We start from the raw sequence: 17,919 nt of genomic DNA on the forward strand, positions 1-17,919 counted from the left end.
TTATACTCATTAGTCTTTACATTAATCATTGCTACCAGTCTCTTTTGTTTCCCCCTTGAAATTTAGCTCTTTTGCATAGCCCATTAAACTGTGGAGGAACAAGTATTTTATAGTGCCATTCAGGCAAGTGTGTATCCTCTTAAATATCTTCTCTTTGTATTTAGTATACTGCAATAATCTGGGCTGAGAAAAACTTCTTTGTGGGATAGTATATCATTTGGTTCTGTATACTCAATAAGTAGTCATGTTTGTGCATCATTTTACCATTTATAGAGGACATTTGTATTTGTTAATCTTTTAAATCTAAATAGTCCTTTTTAAAAAATGTTTATTTTGAGAGAGAGAGAGTGCAAGCAAGGGAGGGGCAGAGAGGGAGAGAGAATCCTAAGCAAGCTCTATGCTCAGCATGGAGCCCAACATAGGGCTCGATCTCAGAACGGTGAAATCATGACCTGAGCCAAAATCAGGAGTCAGACACTTAATCGATTACGCCACCCAGGAACCCTAAACAGTATTTGTAGACTGAAAAGCTGAAGCTTGTAAAGGTCAACAGTGTCCCAGTACCTCCTAGCAGGTTGATGGCTCCTCTGTAGGATCATGCTGCCTCCTTTCCCATCCTGTCTTTTTGTGCTTCATGGTCAAGACTGCAGTTTCTTTGTGTACTAAAATACAGTTTACCGATTTTAATTAGCACTTTGAATATATCATTTCATTTCTCCAGTATTTCTGTTAGACAAGCCTGGCATTATTAATTCTGTTTACAAATGAGGATAGTGCAAATCAGGGCAGTTAAATGACTTGCCCCAGTTTGCCAAACTAATGATTAAAAAATAAGAACATATCTCTAGATTCTAGCCTACTGCTAATTCCATTGCCTCATGCTGCCTCTTTGCTCTACTGTAATATAAGTTGGAAAGTGAAATAGGTTTTTATTTGGGGGATTTCACTGAAACAACTCTCCGTTATACTGTATATTAAAATGTGAAATATTAAAATTAAATGAAGACTACTATTGGCTTAATTTAGCATGAGTTTTGTATGCCATGCTACTACTATGATAAACGGAATGGTTAGAATCCAGTGATACATTAATTGTCCAAAATATGTTACTGAAAGGAGAAATAATACCACAGGCAAGAAAATGTGTTTTAGAGATTGGGAATCATCCTGTACTACTCATTGGCATTCTGCTACTCCTGCTCTCAGATTAATTCTGAGGCCATTCTTAGCCTATGGAGGCAGAACTCTCGGGATGGGAGATCTACATTTGGAACAGTCTCCTAGGCAGTGGCTGCAGCATCCCAAGATATACTCTGGTTTTGCTTCATAATTCATACCCATTGTTTAATCAGCAGATGGATTGATTGCAAGACTAATAGCCTTTCTACAGAGCATCTCGAGTGTGTGTGTTGTTTAGCAGCAAGAGTCTATACTGAGCAGGTATTAGGTAGAGAGTCTGGAATTCTTTAGGATTGTAGTGCTACTTTACTCCAGAATTTTTCTTTAGTTGTGGAGTCTGCATAAACCTTGGTTTGACTGTGGGTTTCTATGTAATCTCGCAGCTGTTGTTTGTTGTGTCATTCCTGAATGTCTGCATCTGAATCAGTGTTGGAGTTGGGCATTGTGTCAAGAAGCAGAAAATTTACAAAGTTAGATGGCTTTAGATGATAGATACCATGTTGCTTCTTAATTTGTAAATAATGCAACAGGAAAATGAGAATACAGCAACGAAGAAGATGGTGTGGTATAGTCAAGAAACAGGGAATTGAGAAATAAAAGGTTGAATTCCCACTGCACTGTAAACTTGCCTTCTGATCTTACAAGTCTCTAGCTCCTCTGGCCCCCCATTTGTTAAATGTAAAGTTAAAACACTCTCAGGGTTGTGAGGATGTAATTAGAGGATATTGGGGTCCCTGGGTGGCTCAGTCGGTTGAGCGTTGGACTCTTGATTTCTGCTCACATCATGATCTCACAAAATAAATAAATAAAGTTAAAAAGAAAGTAAGGATGAAGGCACCTGGGTGCCTCAGTTGGTTGAGGTCTGACTTTGGTTCAGGTCATGATCTTAGGGTTTGTGAGTTCAAGCTCCATATCGGGCTCTCTGCTGTGAGCTGAGAGCCTGCTTCAGATCCTCTGTCCTCCTCTCTCTGCCCCTCCCCTGCTTGTGCTCACTCAAAAATAAATAAAACATTAAAAAAACCAAGAGTGTAATTAGAAGATATAGATAAAGACTCTTTGCACATGTGCCAAGTGCTGTTCAGATGTTACTTGTTTTAATAAACAGTGGTTACCATATGTCAGGTCCTTAAAGAGAAGTTACTTCAGTTCAGACCTTCTATCAACCCTGCAAAGCAGGCATTACTATCTCCATTTGACAGATAAGGAACCTGGGGTATAGAGAGTCTGAGTAACTTGCTGAAGGACCCACACTAGTAAGTGATGGTTCCTTATTTAAGCTCCATTGTATCCCTTGCTCTGCTGCCCTGCTGTTAATAAGGGATCAATAGTAGAGACTTGAACTTTAACAATAAATTGCATTATGCTTCTAAGAAATGGAAATGACACTTTAGAAGTCAGGGGATCCAGATGGTCACTATATTTTTGTATTATTTTTGAGTAAGTTACTTAAATGTATTCTGTTAAATACCTTTAAAATACTTGGCTATGTTTCTGCCAACGTTTATATGTAAAATGTCTTATTGTGATTTTAATCTGTATCAGAATAAATTTCCTTTGAAATGATTAAAATATGTTGTAAAAATCCTATTTTAATATTTTCTTCTTTTTAATTTTAGTCATTCTTACACTGGTCAAGATTACAGTACACAGGGAAATGCTGGGAAGATTTCTTTGGATCAGATTGATTCGGTAAGCATCGCATCCTTCTAAACTTGAAACTTTGTCAATGAGGAAGCACAGATTTTCTTCAAAGATTATTCTGGGGTGAGGAGATGGGAGAGAATTTCATTTTATTGCTTGCCAACCATTTTTAAAGGAAGTCCCATGTTCTATACAGGTGAATTTTTGTAATCATAGGAAAATCAAACTTAATCAGGAAATTATTTGCATTCTGATGAACAGAATTTAATCAGTTTTTCCAAAGGGGTATTCTTTTAGGTGATGATAGCTAAATGGTATTTGTATATTTATATTTAAATACCTTATACCTAAAAGGGCGCCTGCTGGCTTAGTCAGAACATGTGACTCTTGATCTTGGAATCGTGAGTTCAAGCCCCATGTGGGGTGTAGAGATTACTTAAATATATAAACTTTAAAATAGGGGCATCTTGGTGGCTCAGTCGGTTGAGCACCTCTTGATTTCGGCTCAGGTCATGGTATCCTGGTTCGTGAATTAGAGCCTGTGTGAGACTCTGCACTGACAGTGTGGAACCTGCTCGGATTCTCGCTCTCTGCCCCTCCCCAGCTCTCACTCTCTAAATAAATAAATAAATAAATAAATAAACAAACAAACAAACAAATAAACAAACATTAAAAAAACAAGGATGTAATTAGAGGATATAGGTAAGGACTCTTTGCACATGCAAAGTGCTATTCAGACATTCAGATGTTACTTGTTTTAAATAGTGATTACTTCCCATATGTCAGATTTTGGAACAGAAGTTATTTTAGTTCAAATCTCCTATCAACCCTGAAAAGCAAGCATTATTATCTCCATTTGAAAGATCGGAAACCTGGGGGATAGAGAGTCTGAGTAACTTGCTAAAGCACACACTATCTCTCTCTCTCTTCTCTCTCTCTCAATAAAGAAATAAACAAACTTAAAAAAGTTTAAAATACATTGAGTGAATTAATGAATGAGTAAATGAATGCCCCACCCACCCACCTACCTACACACCAACCTTATACATTGAGAAAAAGAGAAATGGAAAATGGTAAGTTTGCTAGGGCTGCCATAACAAAATAATACAGACTGGTGATGCCTTAAACAACAGAAATTTATCTTCTCACAGTTCTGGAGGCTAAAATTCTGAGATGAAGGTGTTGGCAAATTTGAGGCCTCTTTCCATGACTTTTAGGTGGCCACTTTCTCCCTGTGTTCTCACGTGGTCTTTCCAGTGTGCTTGTGCATCCCTGGTGTCTCTTCCTCTTCTTAGGACACCAGTCACATTGGATCAGGGTCCCACACGCATGACTTCATTTATATTAATTCCCTCTTTAAAGACCCCAGCTCCAAATACAATCACATTCTGAGGTCTTGGTGGTTAGGACTTCAACATATGAATTTTGGTAGGTTACAGTTGATTTCATTAACACTAAGTATAGGCTCCCATGCTTGTGTTGCTACTAGATTAATGGACAGCTCATTTCAACTTCACTTTGTGGTTCTGTTGTAGAATGAAAGAGTAGTATGCTTTACTATAATTTATAGAGTTTTTCTTTTTAATGCATTGTAGAATTTCTGCTGTACCCCAAAAAGGGAAACTAAACCAGCCATAAATAATCTTTATTTAGACAGTTACCAAATTATTTACAATAAATTAAAAATACATTGACATTTTAATGCTTGGAAATAAGAATAAGGTGAGTAGGGAGAGACCAGGAGTTTTTAGAGACCAGAATGAATAGGTTGTCTTCCTGTTTGGAAAAATTATAATCAAGTACTTGCAGTTAATATGTCTAGAAATAACATAAGGATTGCTCACTTTGTACAGTTGAATTGAAATTTGTTCTCAAGGATGCCCCATCCTTTACTTTCCTCAAACAGTTATTATCTCTAACACTTCCTCTGTGCCATATGATTTGTGTTTATACTATGTGAATGGTTAGAAGTTAATTCTATTCCTGATTCAATCAAGATGTTCTGCCGTTCACAAGCAACTGTGAACTTCACTGGATACTGTGGGAAGACATAGAAATATAATCATTAATTTACTGGATATATATTGAACTCATCAATTATGTACCAGCCACTGTGCTGTGAATACAGAGGTGAATAAAACAGAAAATTCCTCTACCTTCATGGACCTTACATGAGGGAGGTAGACAACATGTAAATAATAAATAATCAATATAATGATAAATTATCTTAAGTGCTATGATGATCATATCTGTGGGTCTATGCTTGAGACCCTGTGCTAAATTGATTAAGTGTATCTTTATCTGTACTTCTTCCTAACTTCTGTACTGCCTCGTCCTTATAACAGCATGTCATTATCACATCCCTTGATATTCTCAGTTTCTTCTTCAAATGTTTTCTTTAGATTTTTCTTCTCATTGAAATCTGGCTCTCTCAATGATGTTGTTTCTCCTGTGCCTCTTGGTCGGTTGGTCTGTCTGTCTGTCTGTCTCTCTCTCTCTCTGTCACACACACACACACACACACACACACACACACACACACACACACACCTTAATTTGGTATGAGATGTATCTTCCTTGGTCCATTTTACCATTTCCAAACCATTTCTCTGCCTTCCTGCCTTCCATTAGCAGAGCTATAGCTCCTTTAAAGCCCTGTAATCCCATTACAGTTCTCCTTGTTGCCTGCGTCCCTGTCTCCTGCTCTTGTTCACGGGTGACTGTAGCATGCTGTCATGGTCTCTTGCACTAGCATTACTCTTGTTACTGTTCTTCGCCTCTGCAACATCCATGTTGATAATTCATCCATGCTCTGGTCTTACAATTCCTTTGTCTGCTCATTATCCATAAGCATTTTTCTGTTCCATTGCTACCAACCTAGACCGTATGTTTTCCATTTCCATTATTTGGATTACTTCCAGAGTATCTTCCTTGCTTCCGTATATAATCTGTTCACTACACAACAGCCAGAGTTCTCTTTGTTTATCACATCATGTCAGTCTTCTGATCTGAACCCTCTATTGAGTTTCTATCACATCTAGACTAAAATCCAAACTTATAACTATGGCCTATAATGCCATGTGTACTCATGATTCCAATTTCATCTTCTCCATTCTGTCCCATTCACACGTTTAACCACTTGGACCTTATTACTATCTCTGGAGCACACCATGTTCATTCCTTCTCAAGATCTTTGCTTTTGTTTCCTTTACTTGAAGCAGTATTCCTGGATCTCATTTGACTGGAATCCTGCTTAAAATAGGATCATAGCTGCAATGCCAACTCCTCAGAGAGGCTTTACTGGCCACCTAAAGTATTCCTTTCCTGTTCACACTTGATCCCATTAATCTGTTTTATTTTCAAGGCTTTTGGAATTAGATGTTACCTTTATGTCTGCATTCATTGTCTCTTCTCCCATTTGAATGTAAGTTCTTTGAGGACAGGGTATTTGACTTCTTTGTTCACTGCTAGTTCCCCAAGGCTGCACACAGAGTTGTGTTCAGTAGATATTTAGTGATTGAATGAGTAAACAGTGTTCAAGGAATTGTGCCAAAGGAAGCTGAAGTTGAACTGGGTCTTGACCAATGGCTTGGCTTTGGCTAGATGGCATGGGAAGTAGGAAGGGTTTTACCCCAGGCAGGGCCAGTGGAGTGACAAAAGTGAGAAGGAACATACAAAACATGACCATGTGTTCATGGAATAACCCAACTGAAAAGGATTCATATTGGTATGGTAACACACTGGGCTTTTTTACCCTAGTTCCATGGCACTTGATTTATGCCCTTGTTAGAGCACCCATTATATGACTGATTTATGTGAGTTTTAGTTGTATAATAGTGACTCTTTCTTTTTATTTTGTGTAAGTGATTTAAAGGGTAAAATTACATTGTATTCATCTTCTTGTTTCCCAAGCCACCTAATACCTATTTGTTCTGTTGCACATAATTGGAAAGTAGCTAGTTACAGACATCGACAGAACCTTGAATGTTCATACTAAGGAGGTTAAATATTCATTGGTGTTTTTGGATTAGAAAAATGTTTAAGAAAAATAATTTGGTAATAGTATGAAGATACAAGAAGGAACACATGAAAACAGTAGACCTGACAAGGGAGGATAGAGGCCTGGCTGGACTAGGTTTGGGATGGAAGAATTTCAAAGTTGTTAAGATGAGAGGATAAAGAAACTGGATGGTCCCTAGAGGGAGCAGCAAAGGCAAACAAAGTGATACCTGCTCCTGCTTTGGGAGAGTTGAACTTGCGAAAAAATATGTGAGGGCATGAGAATTGTCTTGGGAGAAGGATATTGAGGAAGTCAAAGAGAATGCAATCGAAACCATAAATTAAAAAGGTTTTCTTTTTGTTAAAGTTTATTTATTAATTTTGAGAGAGAGAAAGAGACAGAGCGCAGAAGAGGCAGAGACAGAGGAAGAGAGAGAGAATCCCAATCAGGCTCCTCACTGTCAGCACAGAGCCTGATAAGGGGCTCAAACCTATGAACCCTGAGATCATGACCCGAGCTGAAACCAGGAGTCAGATGGGTAACTGACTGAGCTACCCAGGTGCCTCCGTATTATTTTCTTGCAACTGCGTGTGAATCTATAATTACCTCAAAAGAAAAATTTAATTAAAAATGAAAAATAAATAAGTGAAATAAATTTTAATAATATATTTTTTTCAATCCAGTATATCCAAAATTTTATCATCTCAACATGTAATCAATCAGTATAAAAATGTTAAGAAACAGTTCATCTGTAACTGCATTAAAAATGCTTTCTTATAGTTTTTGTCTTTATTCTAATTAGACTAAATTTACAGTTTGCAAATTAGATTGAGTTTGCAACAGCTATTGTGAGGAACCTGGTAAACCTTCCACATAACAAAAAACTCTTTTTCTCGTAGCTTTCTACCAAATCCTTCCCACCTTGCATGCGACAGTTACATAAAGCTTTGCGGGAAAATCACCATCTTCGTCATGGGGGCCGAATGCAGTATGGCCTCTTCCTGAAGGGCATTGGTTTAACACTGGAACAGGCATTGCAATTCTGGAAGCAGGAATTTATCAGAGGAAAGATGGATCCAGACAAGGTAATTCTGAACACTTACAACAGTAGCTGAAATTTTAATTTGGTTTGAAAACTTAAGGTCTGTTGGTCTATTTTTTAAATATACCTCTGAAATATAGTTGAACATTCTAAAAGATAAATGTGTCTACAATTTCATTTTGGTAAAAAACTCCCATATTAATCTAATAGATTCTAAACAAAAGATTGGGAAAGTTTAATTCAAAGGATGAATTGAAACAGCGTTGTAAGTGGTAAAGTCATGCTTAAGAGTCATTGTCTTTGAAGGTATACTGCCAATAGCCATTATAAGACTGAACTAGGAGATACTGAGAACAAAAACAATTTTAGATGTTTTTAAATTTTTTTCTGCAGAATCTTTCATTGAGCATTTTTAGTTAGACATTAATCACTAGAAACCTGAGGACTGCTTTTCAATCTATTCATAGTACTCAGATCCCCACTCCTATTCCTTATTTCTCTTCAGTAGTACTAGCTAATAACATTTTATTTTGGAAATACAGTTTTTTGTCCCTTGTGTGCCATGAATTAAGTTCTTTAATGCTTATTTGTTGGTTTGCTTTTTCTTAGAAAAGATAAATTATATAGAACAAAGAATATTTACCAAGTAAATTTCATAATGACACTTTATTAAGTCTTCTGTTAGTTGGCTAGAGCTGCCATAATAAAATCCCACAGCCTGGGTGCCTTAAACAACAAAAAATTATTTTTTCACAGTTCTGGAAGCTGGAAGTCTAAGATCAAGGTGTTGGCAGATTTGGTTTCTCCTGAAGCCTCTTTCCTTGGCTTCCAGATAGCTCCCTTATTGCTCTGTCCTCCAGTGACCCTTTCTCTCTCTCGGTTCACTTCTCTGATGTTTATTCCTCCTCTCATAAGGACATCAATCATATTGGGGTAGAGTCCCACCATTATGACCTTATTTAACTTTAATTAACTTCTTATTTTTATTTTTTTAAGTTTTTATTTAAATTCCAGCTAACATACAGTGTGATATTAATTTCTGGTATGCAATATAGTGATTTAGCACTTCCATACAGTACCTGGTGCTCATCACAAGTGCACTCCTTAATCCCCATCACCTGTTTAACCCATTCCCCTACCCACCTCCCCTATGGTAACCATCAGTTTGTTCTACATAGTTAAGAGTCTGCTTTTTTAGTTTGCCGGTGTCTCATAATTATCTTTTTAAATGCCATATCTCCAAATATAGTCACATTGGGAGTTAAGACTTCGACACATGAATCTTAGGAAGATACACCTCAGCTTATAACACATCTCTAGCTTTATCTTTTTTAAAAAGTTCAGATCATTTTATAATATTACAGATTTGTTTTTAAAACTGGCTTTAGGGGCGCCTGGGTGGAGCAGTCGGTTAAGCGTCCGACTTCAACCAGGTCACGATCTCGCGGTCCGTGAGTTCGAGCCCCGCGTCAGGCTCTGGGCTGATGGCTCAGAGCCTGGAGCCTGTTTCCGATTCTGTGTCTGCCTCTCTCTCTGCCCCTCCCCCGTTCATGCTCTGTCTCTCTCTGTCCCAAAAATAAATAAACGTTGAAAAAAAAAAAGTTTAAAACTGGCTTTATTGTAAATTTTTCAAAGAATCTTAAACTTATCATTTAATAGTTTTCTTTAAACACAGTTTTGGATAATGTTTCTTAGACCTTTATTATATATTTTTTTATTTTAAAGGTAACATGTTTTGATTATAGGAAATGTGAAAAATACAGAAAAATTTACCTGCCGTTTCTCCATTCAGAAATAACTATTATCACCTTTAGCCTTTCTCTCTAGGGTGTAGATAACTAGCTAGAATATTGTGTTTTAAAAGTTGACATTTTTTTAACGTAATTACCACAGGTTGTTGAATGATTTTTGAAAATATCATTTGGATGAGTTGCATGACAGTTCATCCTTTGAACGTGTTAGAATTTGTTTAATCATTCCCCTATTACTGGGCATTTCGTTGTGTCTTTTTGACTCTGTCATAAATGTTATTGCAACCAATATCCTCAGCACATAAATCTTTGATTATAGCTCTGATTATGTCCTCTGTATATATTCACCAGGGAATTCTGTATATATTCACCAGGGAATAAATTTATCTGGTAAAAAAAACTATACACAGCTTTAAAGTTTTGATGCATGTTACACAAAATGACTATTTAAAAGGTTTTAAATTAGATTCTCATCAGGCTTTATGAGAATCTTGCTCTGTCACTGGCATCATTATATATTATTACTTTAAAATATTTTTTGATCTTTTTATTAGGAATTTGATGTATTAAGTGGGCAAGGGTATTAGGGTTCTCCAGAGAAACAGAATCAAAAGAGAAACAGAGGGAGGGAGGGAAGGAGAAAAGATACTTATTATATTGAATGGCTTAGGCGATTTTGGATCCTGACAAGTCCCAAGATCTGCAGTTGGCATCCTGGAGACCCAGGAGAGCTGATAGTATAGTTCCAGTCGGAAGACTGGCAGGTTTGAGACCCAGGCAGAGCCAGTGTTTTAGTTTGAGTCTGAAGGCAGTAAAAACCCATGTCCTAGCTCAAAGCAGTCAGGCAGGAGGAAATTCTGTCTTACTCACTGGAGGGTCGGTCAGCTTTTTTGTTTTATTCAGGACTTCAGAGGATTGGAGGAGACCCACTGACACTGGGGAGGGCAGTCTGCTTTACTCAGTGTACCAGTTCAAAGGTTAATCTAATCCAGAAACACCCTCACAGACACATCCAGGATAATGTCTGACCAAATGTCTGGGCACCCTGTGGCCCAGTTAAATTGATACATAAAATTAACTGTCATAGTAGATAAGTGTTTATGAGCCTTGATTTTGAAAAGAGAGAGAAGTTGAGCTAGCATTTTAGCTTGGTTTGTGCTGTAAACTGAGAGGGGAAAGAAGAAGGGGAGAGAAAGGGAAACTTGCTGCAAGTGCTAGGCCTTTGTCTTGTGCACCTGTTCACTGACCACCTTCTTTTATGTGTGTCTGGGATGGTCTATGTATCCATGTCGTCAGTATTTAATTATTTGAAATCAGTGTTTTTGAAAAACAATTTTAAATGCGACTTTTATTTTGCAGTGTAAAAGTAGTTTCTTCAAAAATTATTGTAAAAGACAATCAAATAATTTTTACCTTTCTAGATAATATATTGCAGTCTGTATTTTCATTTGCTTATTATTGATTACAGAAAATAAATTATTTTGACTGAAGATTTTAAGTTACACTTATAATTTACTGTGTCTGTCTAGTGTTCTGTTGTTAGTCTGTACCTGTAAATAAATGTTCATGCTTTTCTCAATTATATCTTCTCACATATTTTTGCAACGGAATGTCATTTAGTATCCCTGAGTTTAGTAAAATATTCTCTTCAGTTTGATTACCTATTTATTGTCACATAAAATTAAAAATATTCCTTTTAAGAAGTATAGAAAATTGATGGCTTAAAATACTGTTTACAGAGAATGATTTTGAATGAAGTATATTAGGCTTTTTTTTTTTTTTTTTTTTTTTTTTTTTTTAGTGCTCCAATTAAAGGACCTTGGTGTTAAAGCTAGGAATGATTTGGAACATTCATTCCTTCTGTTGTATGTTGTGGTGATAGAGTCAGTTTCAACTGAAATTCTTCTATACTATTGCTTCCCAAAATACCACATATCTGATTTCTTTCTCTTTATGCATATGTCCTCATTGTACATTATTTGAGATACATTGCTTTGGACATCTGAGCAAAAATTATGGGGACTTAGCCATTGCTCCTGAGGCAACAGAGAAGTCATTTGTACCTCCAGCACTTTTGAGCCACAGTGCTGTTACCACTGCTTCCTTCCCTCATTGCACTGCCTAGTTCTAAATATTGCTTCTCCCTAATTCCTTTCTAAAAATGAAGTTCTCTTAGTGAATTGACTGCCCAATTCGTATCTGTTTCTTTCTCTCATCTTCCCTTGCTTGTGTTTGTTGCAGACATATATTTAGTTGTTGTTTAATACTTTGAATACTTTTCAATCTAAAGTTATAGTTCATGTTGGAGGGGAATTTGCTGACTGTAAAATAACCTAAAGCTGCATGTATTAGTTTTTGTAACTGTCATCTAGAGTATAAATACTAAAGTAGCAAATCCCGAGATATCTTTTATTAAGGTTTAGCAGCTTTTGTATTACAGTCTACAGTTTCTTGTTTTATCTTATAAACATTTTTAAATAGTACTGATGCAGTTGTGGAAGCAAGTTAAGGTTCTGATGCTCACTGTTATTTTTTATTGGGAATTCAGTGTATTAAGTCAGTGCTTCTATGTATGCAAAACGTAGCCATCTGTTTATAAAATGTTTACAGAGTTGTTAGTTTGGATTGGTTATTTCCTGTTTCTTTAAAAATTTTTTCAGACTAGCATACACTCTCCAGTAGATGGTGTTAGTAATGTAGAGGTACCACCTTATATAGCTACCAGTTACTTGCTACCAGATTATACTCTTTAGTTTTGGGCACTTATCACTACTTTATATTTATTGTTTCTTAATTTATTATCTATATCCTACAGTTAGAAGAAAAACTATATAAAAGCAGGTATCTTGTCAGTCTTATTCACTGTTGCATGTCCAAGCACCTAGAACAGTGCCTGACTTATAATAGGCACTCAATAAATGTTTATTGAATGAACTGAAGAGTAAGTCTCCATACAAATAAATCCGTGGAAAACTAGAAAATTGCATGTTTTCCCCAAATTCCTTCATATAACTCAGGACACAGTACTTACACAATTGTTTGTTAATGTGCTTTTATTCCATTTATAGTGAACTTGAAGCTGAATTAAACCAAGAATTTTAATAGAACCTGAAATTTGCTATATAAGCTATTTATTTTATAAACTAGAAGAGATTTCTCATCATGGGGTTGCCAAAAGTGGTCCATGGTATAAAAAAGGTTAAGAACTTTTAAAGTTATCATAGCAGAGGATAGGGCTTTTAGTTTATTGTCCTATACTTATTTATTTAGTAATTGCAGTTTTCATTTTTCTCCTGCTATATAGAATATCAGTATTGATCTGTCTTCATTGAACTTTGCACATACCATCTTTAGAACTGTTAACAAATTGTAATATCTTTGTTTGCATGTATGTCTTATGACTAGGTTTTGAGCTACTTGAATAGAGGGACTATGACTTTTCCACTTTTGGTCTCAAGGGCTTAGCACAAGACCTGGAAGCTGTTAGATGTTAGATGTTAGCTGTTGAGCCACAGTGCTGTTATCACTGCACTGTGAATACATGGTAGATTCTGCCTAAGTTTTAAAAAGTGGCTTTGTGTATGAGAAAATACTTTTTTTGTTTCTTTTTTAGGTAGCGGTATATTTCTAACAAGTTATGAAATATTAACAGTTATTTTAGTAGCTAACCAAATTTGTTGTCTTACATGTATTTTTCTAAATCAAAATTATAGGTTGGAAGAATATATAACTACAAAGGAAGTGGTAACCAGTTATCATCACTATTATTTAATGTCCAGAAATATAGTTTCAGTTACAGTTATATACAAAATATAGTAGTCAAATTCTGATTCTCATTAAAAGTACAAAGAAATATGCATATGTGTGTGTGTGTGTATACACATACATACTTAATCCATTTACTTTGCATTGATTACTCAACAGATTTTATTTCATCATGGGTAAGTGTTCTGGAAATACTGCAAAAAAAGACATAGCCCTTGTTTATGAGGACTTTATAGCCTCCTGGAAAAAACATAAGTGCAAATATACAAACTCAGCATGATAATTGCCATGGTTGAGATGGTCATAGGATTCTGTAGTAAAACATAGGAAGGGGCTGACAGGAAGGAGAATAGTAACTGAATGTGTCATGCAGTGGAGATGTCGTATTTGCCAGGTCAAGTTGCAAGGGAATTCCATGTTGAGTGGATTGTGTTTCAAGAGAAATGTTAGGTAAGAGAGTGTAGCCTCTGCTCTAGGTGGTAGAAATCTGAACTGTAAAAGTAGAATTGTGGCTAGAGGTGAAGTCTGTAGATACAGGCTTTTATTTTAACATAATTACTAAAGATGGATGGACTAGTAGGCCAGTAAGAGGTGGTATTGCTAGATAGGTAATTTCTGACTGGGGTTAGGTCATCTTTGTATAGTCAGTTGATAACTGTAGTTTAGTTAGATATACATAATTCCATAAGCTTGAATATTTACTAAAATTGCATAATGAATCTGGGATGTTATGAAGGTTTACTGACAAAGAGAAATAGTTTGAACGAAATTTCTACCTGCATTTCCACTTGGTTCAAATGAATTTGGCTTCTTTAAATAAGGATTTCTGATTATGGGCCAACATTAATTTTTTAAAAATGTTTTTGCTTTAGGATTTCCATTTGCTTGGTAATAAGGTGAGTTGAAAGATAGAAGTAACAAGAAAGCAATTACAAAACATGATTAGTGAAAGGAAAGTATTGCTAGAGGAAGTTATTAAAGTGGATCGTGTTAGTGTTTCTTGAACATCAGTCTTGAGTTAGGATTTGAAAGAAGTGAATGACATGGATGAATACAGAGGTAGGGAAGGAAAATAATGTACACTGAACAGGAAATGAGGGAAAGGTAGTCAAAGCATTGTTCATGCTTCTATTATTTGTTTTTATTATTTGATAATTATTTCATTATTTACTATTTATTCACTGAGGGCTTTTTTCTCTGGCCAGCTAATTTGGGAATTGTTGAGATTTGGGGATGTTGTCATTTTTAAATTGCTGTTTTCAGGCTTCTTTTTGGATTTTACCTTGTCAGTATATTTGAATACCATTTTTATTTGGGTGCATATTGTACTACAGGATAAGGAATTTTTGTATTAAAATATCAACCATTTCCAAGAGGAATATTCTGGTGTTATGAATGATCTTGCAGAGTAATTATTTTAGGGCATACCTGACTCCCAAAATATTAGTGTCATAAGGTAGGGTTTTTATTCTTGGACTTAATTGTATTGAGTATGAATATTTATGATATATTAAAAATTTAAAAATAAAGCCTTTTTTTTGAGTATAGTTGACACGTGATGTTACCTTAATTTCAGGTATACAACATAGCAATTCAGCAAACTTAAGCTTATGCCATGCTCACCACAAGTATAGTTATAATCTGTTATGATATTACTGGCTATATTCCTTGTGCTCTACCTTTTGTTCCCATGATGTATTTCTTCCATAACTGGAAACCTGTGTCTCCCACTCCCATTCACTCATTTTGCTCATTCCAACTCCCCTCTCTTCTGGCAAGCAGCAAATTGTTTTCTCTATTTATAGGTCTGAGTCTGCTTTTCATTTGTTTGTTTATTTGTTTTGATTTTAGATTACACACATAAGTTAAATCATGTGGTATTTGTCTCTGTTTTATTTCACTTAGCATAGTAACCTCTACGTCCATCCATGCTGTTACAAATGGCAGGATCTCATCCTTTATTATGGCTGAGTAATTTTCTATAATGTATGTGCGCGCGCGCGCACACACACACACCCCACTTTATCTGTTCATCTATCGATGGACACTTGGGCGGCTTCCGTATCTTGGCTATTGTAAATAATATTGCAATAAACATAGGGATATATACATTAAAAAAAATTATTGTTGGCATTTCTTTGGATAAATACCCAGAAGTGAAGTAACTGGGTCATAGGGTAATTCTGTTTTTGATTTTTTTAGGAAACTCCATACTCTTTTCCACACTGGCTGTACCAGTTTACATTTCCACCAGCAGTGCACGAGGGATTATTTTTCTTCACATTTTTGTTAACATTTGTTATTTGTCATCATTTGGATACTAGCCATTCTTACAGGTGTGAGGTGATATCTCATTGTTTTTGATTTGTATCTTTCTGATGATTAGTGATGTTGAACATCTTCCCATGTGTCTGTTGGCCATCAGTATGTCATCTTTGGAAAAATGTTGATAAGGTTCTCTGCCCTATTTTTAATCGAATTACTTGTTTTGGGGATGTGGGGTTGTAGAAGTTCTTTCTATATTTTGGATATTAACCCCTTGTTGGATACATCATTTGCAATAGGTTCAATGGGTTGACTTTTTGTTCTTTTGTTTGCTGTGCAAAGCTTTTTATTTTAATGTAGTCCCAGTAGTTTATTTTTGCTTTTGTTTCCCTTGCCTTAGGAGATCTTCTAGAAAGATGTTGCCAAGGCCAATGTCAAATTCCTGCTTGTGTTCTCTTCTAGGATTTTTATGGTTTCAGGTTTCACATTTAAGGTCTTTACTCCTTTATGAATTTATTTTTGTGCACGGTGTAAGAAAGTGATCCAGTTTCATTCTTTTGCACGTAGATCTCCAGTTTTCCCCACACCATTTATTACAGAGACTATCTTTTCCCCATTGTATATTCTTACCTCCTTTGTCATAGATTAATTGATCATATAAGTGTGGGTGTATTTCTGGGCTCTATTCTGTTCCACTCATCTATGTATCTGTTTTTGTGCCAGGACCATATTGTTTTGATTACTACAGCTTTGTAGTATGTCTTAAAATCTGGGATTGTGATACCTCTAGCTTTGTTGTTTTTCTAAAGATTACTTTGGTGGTGCAGGGTCTTTTGTGGTTCCATACAAATATTAGGAAAATTTGTTCCACTCAACCGACTGGACCACACGGGTGCCCCTACTGAATTCATATATTACCTCCAGTGGTTCTTTGGTGGTGTGTTTAGGGTTTTCTATGTCTAGTATCATGTCATCTGCCAATAGTGATAGTTTAATTTCTTCCTTACATATATGGATGCCTTTTATTTCTTTTTTCTTGTCTGTTTTCTGTGGGTACAACTTCCAGTACTTTGCTGAATAAGAGTGATGAGGGTAGACATCCTTGTCTTGTTTCTGATCCTAGAGGAAAAGCTTTTTTTCACCATTGAGTATGATGTTAGCTGTGGGTTTTTCACATATAGCCTTTATTATGTTGCGGTACCCCCTCTAAACTTATTTTGTTGAGAAAGTTTTTATCATGATTGGATATTGAATTTAGTCGAATGCATTTTCTGCATTTATTGAGTTGGTCATAGCATTTTTATTCTTCATTAATAAAATGTATCAACATTGATTTGTAAATGTTGAGACATTTTTGCATCACTGCAATAAATCCCACTTGATCATGGTGAATGATTACTCTAATGTATTATTAAGTGCAGCTTGGTAATATTTTGAGGATATTTGCATCTGTGTTTGTCAGAGATATTAGCCTGTAGGTTTATTTTTTTTCTAATGGTGTGTTTGGTTTTGGTATCAGGGTAATCCTGGCCTCCTAGACTGCATTTGAAAGCTTTCCTTCCTCTTCTATTTTTTTGGATTAGTTTGAGACTAGGTATTAACTCTAATTTAAATGTTTGATAGAATTCATCTGTGAATCCATCTAGTCCTGGACTTTTACTTATTTATTTTTTTTGTAGTTTTTTGAGTATTGATTAAGTTTAATTACTAGTAATTCGTCTGTTTATATTTTTTATTTCCTCCGGATTCACTTTTGGAAGAATGTATGTTTGTAGGAATTTTTCTACTTCTTCTAGGTTGTCCAGTTTCTTGGCATATAATTTTTTATAGTAGTCTCTTACAATCCTTTGTATTTCTGTGCTGTTGGTTAGTTGGTTATTATTTCTCCTCTTTTGTTTCTGATTATTTGGGTCCTTTCTCTCTCTCTCTCTCTTTCCCTTTTTTGGTAAGACTAGATCAAGGTTTATTAATTTTGTATTTCTTTTCAAAGAATCAGTTCTTGGTTTCATTGATCTTTTGTATGTTTTTTTTTCCTTTTTTTAAGTCTCTGTGTCTTTAATTTGTGCTCATATCTTTATGATTTCCTTCTTTCTACCTTAGACTTTGTTCTTTTTTTAGATCCTTTAGGTGTAAGCTTAGATTGTTTGAGCTTTTTCTTATTTCTTGAGGTAGGCTTGTATAGTTACATATTTTCTTCTTAGAACTGCTTTAGCTGCATCCCAAAGATTTTGGACCATTGTGATTTTACGTTCATCTGTCTCCATGTATTTTTTTAT

General features: G+C 35.6%; 1 protein-coding gene across 2 annotated transcripts in view; it reads left to right on the forward strand.

Annotated features, from left to right (window-relative positions):
* PRIM2 (DNA primase subunit 2) overlaps positions 1-17,919 on the forward strand; it is a 355,938-nt gene that overhangs the window by 204,971 nt on the left and 133,048 nt on the right. For both annotated transcript variants that reach the window (XM_043591715.1, XM_043591716.1), the window contains 2 exons: positions 2,796-2,868; positions 7,720-7,905. In XM_043591715.1, the coding sequence (XP_043447650.1) occupies positions 2,796-2,868; positions 7,720-7,905 (259 nt within the window). The remainder of the gene's footprint in view (positions 1-2,795; positions 2,869-7,719; positions 7,906-17,919) is intronic.

The sequence above is a fragment of the Prionailurus bengalensis genome, chromosome B2, assembly GCF_016509475.1.
Source record: "Prionailurus bengalensis isolate Pbe53 chromosome B2, Fcat_Pben_1.1_paternal_pri, whole genome shotgun sequence".
NCBI lineage: Eukaryota > Metazoa > Chordata > Mammalia > Carnivora > Felidae > Prionailurus > Prionailurus bengalensis.